This window comes from Suricata suricatta, chromosome 2 (genome assembly GCF_006229205.1).
Source record: "Suricata suricatta isolate VVHF042 chromosome 2, meerkat_22Aug2017_6uvM2_HiC, whole genome shotgun sequence".
Classification (NCBI taxonomy): Eukaryota; Metazoa; Chordata; class Mammalia; order Carnivora; family Herpestidae; genus Suricata; species Suricata suricatta.
In genome coordinates this window covers 138,828,693-138,837,460 of record NC_043701.1, presented here as the reverse complement: position 1 = coordinate 138,837,460, position 8,768 = coordinate 138,828,693, and the positions used below count along the sequence as shown (strand labels likewise).

Genomic DNA, 8,768 nt, shown 5'->3' with positions numbered 1-8,768 from the left:
TTGATAGTAGGTAGTACTCGGTAACACTGCTCCCACGTCCTCTCAGTAGCCAAGGTCGGGAATATCTGAGTACCCCATCTCCCCCACTCCTCTTACATCTCCATTTCCATGTCTCTCTCTCCCTGTCCCTCTTAGATATTTGCATATTGAATATGTAATATATATATTGGAAAACTCACACTCTCAATCCAATATCACTGCGTCCTTGATTTGTTCTACTTGCCTCTCTTTTTGTCTTCGCCAACTCCTTTTACAGTGTAAAACCGCAGCGAGAGGCACGGAGTATCGTCCCAATGGACGCGTGTGCGCCTCCTCCTCCTCTGGGGCTGGGAGTGCTGGGTTCCCAATCTGAGGGCTGGCTGTCCCTCCCTGTCTTTACCTCTACCCCACTGTCCCCTTGCTCAATTATTTGTGGACAAGTTTCTACCCTGATCAAAATCTGGCTCAGTTAGCTTTCCACCTTGGGTTCAGTTTGGATTTTATTTTTCTTTGAGTGATTTCTCATTTCAGACTTGCTACTAGCTTCATCTTAGCTTGAGGGAAAACCCATAGTCTTTCCGGAAGGTAGCAGAGTAGGACTTGTTCAGGACTGGAGACCTGATCTCCTGTGGTCGTCGTCTTGGAGGTTAGATATTGCACAGGAAGCAGTGGCACCGAGTGCCTGCTTGACGGAAGCACTCCATATGCTGTTATTCTAGTTCCTTAAGTGCTGGACTGCAGTCTGTCTGTGGAGGCTCTGGGATAGTCACCACAGGCCCCATGCATGTCTGGGAAGGCTGTGACACGGAGTCGTGGACACAGGCCTTTGCACGGCTGGGCGGGATGTGACACAGAGTAGTGGACACAGGCCCGTGCACGGCCGGGCGGGATGTGACACGGGAGTCGTGGACACAGGCCCGTGCACGGCCGGGCAGGATGTGACCCGGGCCAGTTGCTCTCCAGCCAGCGTGGCAGCTCCTCACAGTGTTAAGCATAGAGCCCCACATGGCCCAGCATTTCCACCTCAAGGTACATCCCCAAGAGAGTTTGAAACCCATGGTGACATAGATCGGCATCATTGAGAACAGCCAAGAAGTGGAAACAGGCCAGATGTCCGTCGGCTGATGAATGGGTATTCTCTACAATGGAATGTTATTTGGCATAAAAATGAATGAATGACGGACTGATACCTGCTGCCGTGTGGAGGAACCTTGAAAGCGTGTTGCCTCGTGAACGAGCCCAGTCACAGAAAGACCACATAGTGTATGGTTTCATTTATAGGAAATTCCCGGAAGAGGGGACCCCACAGAGACTGATTGTAGATGAGGGGTTGTGTGGGCAAGAGGATTGGGAGGAGGGAGTGTGAGTGCTAACGGGCACAGGTTTCCCGTTGGGGAGATGAGAATGTTCTGGAAACACTGTGGTAGTTACTACACAACCTTGAGGGTTTTCGACCTTGTAAATACCTAACTCCATTGACTTGTGTACTTTAAAAGGTGAATTGTACTTTCTATGAAGTATACCTCGAAAAAAAAGACTCCAGTTACTACCTTGCCATAAAAAAAAGTCTGCCCTCATGAGGCATAAAGTTTCATTGCCTCCTGTTCTCTGACCTTCCTGAGGACTTTCCCAACTTGAACAAACATCCGGACTGAGCTGCTTTCCCTTCCTCCCCTTTCCTGTTCTTCCCACAGATGACATGGGAAGGTTTTCTCCCTGACGCCTCCAGCCCATGTGGTGTTCTCCTGTGGTTTCCTAGAGCTGTGACCCTTGTGGGGTGGGGTGAGGGGCAGGTTATTACCAGGGTCAGTAAGTTTCCCAGTTTTATTCAGCTGTATTGGTGTCTCTTGGCAAGTGCCACCTTGGGACCCCACCAGGAAGGAGGCTGGCTGCCGTGGGGGTGGGGATGAGGGTACATCTCTGAACTGCCAGGGCCACCTGCTGTCTTCAGCCTGGGCTGCCTCACCTTCCCCGGAACTGAGGTGAAGCTCATTCTTGGGTAGGCCAGCAGCAGAGGATGTGGGGGTGCAAGGGACATGGGGGTGACCACAGGTTTCCTCCCCACAGAGCCCGGGGGCGAAGGTTGAGCTCTCTGGACAAGGCTGGTTTTGTTGCCTGGCTCCTCCCCAGCCTTGTGAACTTGAAGAGGCCCTTGTGGGGTCAGTGGTGCTGTTTGACTTGTGTGTTTGCTTGAGGGATTTGTGGGGCTCCCCAGCCCTCTGCATGATTTATCTCCGAGGAAATGAGGCAGCCCTGGCTGGGAGGGCTGGCACAGACTGGGGCCCGGGGGCCTGGGCCCTCTCCCGCTTTGCCTGTGCGTGTGCACATGTTCGCATGCGCATGTTTGCATGCCCGTGTGCTGGGGGAACCTTGCAGCCTGGCAGGTCTGTTTCCAGATGCCGCAATCAGAATGGCCATCTGGATTCTTCTCGGTTGCCCAAGATATCCTGGGAAGAGGTTGCCACGCCTTGGTCGGGGGAGCATCTAGTTTCTTTACTGTGGTGATGCACATTCTGTGGTTAGAAAAGGAAAAACTGCAAACAACAGTGAAGTCACTCCTCCCCACCTGTCAGCTTTTGGTGATTCCTGGAAGTTGACTTCTTTTCTCAGATATCCCTGGAACGGGTATTTCTTCGTTTCTGAAGGGCATGCCTCACAGAAGCCCAGTGAGACTATTGTTTCTGAGCGTGTCAAGAAGAGGGTCGTTCACCATTGGCTTCCCTGGGTGGCGCAGTCCCGCGGCCGGTCCTGCTGTGTGGATGGACCCAGACCCTGGCTTCGAGCCTCTCCTGGGCCACTTCCTCCTCATCCTCCCGAGCTGGGGAATCATCTCTAAAGACTTCTGCCTCCTGGAGATGACAAGTTTCCTGCCTGTCTCATTTTAGAATGCTGGGCTGAATTTAAATATTCTCTCACTTGGAATTCCATTTGGTGTGTGTGAGTGTGCACGTGGGTCAGACTATCTAATACGACCATGGCCTTCTGATTATACAAAGGAATAATTCTATACTAATAGATAGGGTGGCTTTTCAAAGTCTCTGGACTTAACTGTGGCCATGATTTTTCCAAAGTTCTTCAGTTTGGAAAACTTTTTGTAGAGGAAAGTTGAGAGGTATTTGGGGGCCTGTGAGCCTCTTTGAGAGTTTGGACGCTGTCCCTTGGAAAGGAATCATTCCAGGGGACTAGGGCTAGAACGAGAATGAGAGGGAAGAAGTCGAGGAGGGTGGATTTCACCTCACAATAAGGAAGACGCGGTCCTGTGCAGTGTGCACCTGAGTGCTGGGCCATGGCTGAAGCAACACAGCTTGGACCCCAAAATGCTCTTCGATCTGGAGTGAGCATCAGAAAGGATTCCTGCGTCTGCCCTGGGTTTTTGCGTGCCTGATGCTGTCTCCCTGGGAATGTGTGATCCATTCTGGCAGCCAGTTCACTGACTGTCACACAGGCTCTAGTCCAAGCTCCTTACGGTTGGGGGATTTGGGGGACGATTGCCCAAGCAAGAAATGCAAGCCACAGTGTAGACTCCAGAGTGTGCTGTGGGCCGGTGAAGATACCAATGCCGAAAAGGAGGTCTTTGTGCCGTTCAAAGGCTACTTTAGGTCTAGCTGGTTTCTTGAGGAAGCTTAGAGGATGAGGCAGTGCAGGAGGAGAACCCCCCGCTGGTCTACCCAGGGCCGCCATCTTGTGGGCAAGCCTGGGAATGGCAGCAGTGCCTTTGTTGTGCAGAAACCACTGGATGCATTTGGAGCCAGTGGGGCTCTCACGGGGGGAGGGGATGACTAGAGAGTAAACCCTGGAAGTGGTTTTGAACTGGAATGTTTGCGGTACTGTCCACGAGTCAGGACGCTCCCGTCCAGAAGCTGGACCTTTTCCAGGCCCTGGTGGAGACACTGACCCAGAAGTCAGGAGAACTCTCCATTCGCTCCTTGTGTCGTGGGCCTGTGTGGACATGCGTCCGCGTGGATGTTTTTCTCACCCCTCAGTTGTGGGCACCGCTTCGGGTGATGTGCTTGGTGTCCTCCCGCCCTCACTGCCGGCACGTGGGTGCATTCAGGTGTCCTCAGTCCGTGCTGGACTTATTTGGTGATTTATAGAAAAGAGTAATATTATAGCCCCATCTCACAATGTACAGGAAAGAAAATATTCCAAGTAGTTGAGAGATTTCATTTGAAAAGGGAAACTAAAACTTTAAAGAAAAAAATAATTTTTTTTCAAAATTGGAAAACTGGAGAGTCTCTCCACGATCTCCGGGTAGGAAGGAGCTTCTTCAATAAGACACCCAAAGCCCAAACCGTAAAGGAAATGATCGATGGTTTTTACTGAATCAAAATGGGAAACTGTGGTATAACGAGCCATATACTCAGAGAAGCTTTTGTAATATGTGTAACTGGGAAAGGATTCACATCTGTAAATGAAAAATAAGTCCTACAAGAAGAAGAGACAAAGGGGGAGGTGGGGACAAGAGGGAGGAAGGAAAATCAAGGGTACGTACAAGCAATTCATAGAGGAGATGTGTGTAGTCAGTAAACAGGAGTCATAGGAGGATCGCTTTGTCTTTCCAGTGACTGGGAATGCAAGTCAACAGAACCCCTATTGGTCTAAGAAATTAGGATACTATCAACAATCTGACTCTCCCAATAGCCAAGAGATAGAAACAACCCAAGTGTCCTTTGACAAATGAATGCATAAAAAAAACGCAGTCCATATGTACCTGCAATAGGAGCCATCTGTAAAAAGGAAGGAGTCTCGGTCACATGCTGCAGCATGGAAGAAGTTGGAAGGCATTCTGCCAGAGGAAATAAGTCCATCACAAGAAGATCAACACGCATAATTCCATTTGTGTGAAGTCCTTAGAGTCCTCAGATTCAGAGAAACAGAAAATACAGAAGGGAGGCTGCTGGGGCTGAGGGAAGAGGGGGAACGGGGGTGCTATTGTTTAATGGGGATTGAGTTTCAGTTTTGCAAGATGAAAGCCTTCTGTGAGTTTCAGTTTTGCAAGATGAAAGCCTTCTGGAGGTGGGTCACACTTACAAGACTCAGCATTAATCAAATTTAGAGCTAAACATTTATTTCAGTGACAGGATCCATAGCAAAATCAACAAAGGGAAGAGGTGCACGGGGCAAAGTCCAGAGAAAAGCACGTGGGAGTTTCTGAAAGTCGTTTCCCGAGGAGTCACATGGGACCCCCTTAATTCTTCTATCACAGAACTGTGACGTTCTCCCTGCCCAGGAGTGTTAGTGGGGTTTGGCCACACAGGCCCCCTCTGCCGAGCCTGCACTGAAATTCTGGGCTCCCAGAAGAGAACGTGCGCTCAGCCTCAGCCCTAATCTGTCCAGTCGAGGCCCCGGGAGCCCCTGTCATCACTTGAGGAATGATTTCCAGGAGGGTAGGGAGCTGCTCGCCGTTCGAGCTCCCAGCTGCCAGCCAGGGGTCAGCTTGTGAGTGGGCCTTTCTCAGGATAGACGTCTCGCGGCTGCAGCAGCAACTCCTTGCTCACGCTTAGCAAATCTTTGTGAAGGAGGGATCTGGCCAGTGTGACGGGGAGGCCTGTGGCATCACATCTAGAGCCTCCCAGAGGCCAGAAGGTGTGGCCTCCCCTCCTTTGTCAGTAGAAATATCTCCAGACGGAGGACAGTGGCGAGTCTGCCCCTCCTCCTGTCCTCAGACCCTTGGTAACTGTGAGTCTCTGGCCCCCAGGTGTTGAAGCACAACGGGTCATCAGAAATTCTCAATAAGCTGTATGACACGGCCATGGACAAGCTGGAGGTGGTCAAGAAGGACTATGATGCCCTGCGGAAGAGGTACAGCGAGAAAGTTGCCATCCACACCTCCGACCTGAGCCGCCTGGAGCAGCTGGAGGAGGAGAACCAGCGCCTGCTCAAGCAGACGGAGATGCTGACGCAGCAGCGGGACACGGCCATCCAGCTGCAGCACCAGTGCGCCCTCTCCCTGAGGAGGTAAGAGCCACCCTTTGGCCCCGGTGCCGCGCCCAGAGAACGGCCAGGGGGCCACGTGGGGCTTCTTTGCCTCGGACCACTCTCCTTGGAGGCCTTCCTATTTCCTGCAAGGCTCCCAGCCATTTCCAAGGAGTAAAAAGAAAGGGCAGGGAGGTCACAAGTGACCATGCCTTAAATTCAAAACTATTTTCTTGGAACAGTTTGGAAACATTTTGTTGGCACTCAGTGTGTCATGGGAATTGCACTCCGTCCTCCCATATGAACAGCTCTGGAGCGTTCGACCACCTTGTTTCTCTCTTTTTTCTTTTTTTTCACTTTTTTCTTTTCTTTTATAGTTTATTGTCAAGTTCGTTTGCATGTAACACCCAGTGCTCATCCCGACAAGTGCCCTCCTCCGTGTCCATCACACCCCCCCATCAGCCCTCAGTTTGTTCTCAGTTTTTAAGAGCCTCTCATGGTTTGCCTCCCTCCGTCTCCCTAACTATTTTTCCCCCTTTCCCTCCCTCATAGTCCTTTGCTAAGTTTCTTCTGTTACCCATACGCGTGAAACCATAGGGTATGTGTTCTTCTCTGCCTAACTTATTTTGCCTAGCATGACACTCTCGAGGTCCATCCATGTTGCTACAAATGGCCAGATTTCATTCTTTCTCATTGCCATGGGGTATTCGATTGTATATAGAAACCACATCTTCTTGATTCGTTCATCAGTTGATGGACATTTGGGCTCTTTACATGATTTGGCTATTGTTGACAGTGCTGCTATGAACATTGGGGTACATGTGCCCCTATGCATCAGCACTCCTGTATCCCTTGGGTAAATCCCTAGCAGTGATATTGCTAGGTCATAGGGCAGTTCTATGGATAGTTTTTTGAGGAACCTCCACACTGTTTTCCAGAGCGGCTGCACCAGTTACATTCCCACCAATAGTGTAAGAGGGTGCCTGTTTCTCCACATCTTTGCCAGCATCTACAGTCTCCTGATTTTTTCATTTTAGCTACACTGACTGGCGAGAGGCGGTATCTCATTGTGGTTTTGATTTGTATTTCCCTGATGATGAGTTAAGTTGACTATCATTTCATGTGGATGTCCTTTTTGGAGAAACTCGACCACCTGTTTCTTAGGTCTCCCCACAAGCCTGCCCCTTCTGTGTCCCCCACCCGCCCAGCATGTAGGAGAGTTAATCATCCTAGCCATTGTTTCTTCTAAAAGTTCACTTAGTTCAAGGCATATAATCTGTCGGGAAGTGACCCCTGCCCTCAAGCACTGTTTCGTAAGGCCCATTCCTGCAGCACGCCAGTTCCCTGCTGTCCTGTGCATGCGGTTCTCCGGATGCAACAAAGATTAGGAGTTGCCAGGGTATCGGGTATCCTGGGACAGGTGTGGCTGTATACTGCGGGACTTCTCAGAGCTTTCAGTCTGGTACTCTGTACTAGCCTCTCCGGGAGGGGGACACTGTGTTTACCAGTGGAAGCCAGCAGAGAACACACTTTATTTTTTATGGCGCTTCACGAAGGATTGTCCTTCTAAAGAATGTGCTTTCAGAATTGCTTCTGTAGAGCTGCAGGCTCTGATTTGCAGGGTTACCTGCGTGGGAGGTGCCTCGTGGTCTGGAAGGACTGAGCTGTGCTCTCGCCCCAGTCCCCCACACCCACCTTCTCGTCTGTATCTGGAAAATGAGGCCGTCAGACTAAATGATCATTAAGGCCACTCTCATTGTTCATTAGCTGCGAGTCTAGCATCATTTTATTTTTAATTATTTTTCTGGTTTTCAAAATTTATTTATTTATTTTTGAAAGACAAAGAGAGACAGCACAAGCAGGGGAGGGTCAGAGATTGAGGGAGACACAGAATCCGAAAGAGGCTCCAGGCTCTGAGCTGTCAGCACAGAGCCCGACGCGGGGCTTGAACTCACGAACCGTGAGATCATGACCTGAGTCAAAGCTGGACACTTAACCGACTGAGCCACCCAGGCACCCCTATTTTATTTCTTTTAAATATCGTGGCCTGACTGTGGAAGAAATGTACTGTTATTTCTACTAGAGCTGAGGGCATGAAGTCCTCAGATCCACTTCTGGTATTTGTAAAAGGCTGGGGTGACCAGCGCTGTGACTTTTTCCTCTGTCGGGGGTGCGGATGACCCCAACGAGACTTGGTGCTTCACTGTCCAGTCCGGCGGGGCTGCCCAGGCAGGTCCCTGCCCCCCGCATCGCAGCTGCCTCTCTCCCCCAGGTTTGAGGCCATCCACCAAGAGCTGAACAAGGCCACGGCCCAGAACAAGGACCTGCAGTGGGAGATGGAGCTGCTGCAGTCAGAGATGACTGAGCTGAGGACCATGCAATTAAAAACGGCCAAGGAGTCGGAGAAGTACAAGGAGGAGCGGGATGCTGTGTACAGCGAGTACAAGCTCATCATGAGTGAGCGCGACCAGGTCATCTCTGAGTTGGACAAGCTGCAGACCGAAGTGGAGCTGGCCGAGTCCAAGCTCAAGAGCAGCACGTCTGAGAAGAAGGCGGCCAGCGAGGAGATGGAGGCGCTGCGACAGGTGGGTGTGGGGGCAGCTGGCCTCCCGGCCCCGGGCGAGCAGGGCCCTGGCGGCCCGGTGTCTGCACTGGCAGCCTCTCCCTGAGCCGTGGCTAAGGGCTTCCGTGCTGGGTCCGCGGGCCGGCTGGGTTCTCGAATGCTGCCGGGGGAGCTGCTGAGCTCACACTTGGGGCCCGGCTCCACTGTGGCCGCGGGGCGTGCAAAGGGAAGTCCGGGTGTGGTCCGGGCCTTGGGGCTCACAGCGTAGCAAGAAAGTAGATGACACAGACAAGCGTGTGCTCTGCTCACA

The 8,768-nt window shown here is 51.4% G+C and overlaps 1 protein-coding gene across 1 annotated transcript in view; it reads left to right on the top strand.

Annotated features, from left to right (window-relative positions):
* Window positions 1-8,768, top strand: part of DLG5 (discs large MAGUK scaffold protein 5) — a 53,094-nt gene that overhangs the window by 2,695 nt on the left and 41,631 nt on the right. The window contains exons 3-5 of the mRNA XM_029919843.1: window positions 5,278-5,410; window positions 5,678-5,937; window positions 8,168-8,480. Of these exons, the coding sequence (XP_029775703.1) occupies window positions 5,278-5,410; window positions 5,678-5,937; window positions 8,168-8,480 (706 nt within the window). The remainder of the gene's footprint in view (window positions 1-5,277; window positions 5,411-5,677; window positions 5,938-8,167; window positions 8,481-8,768) is intronic.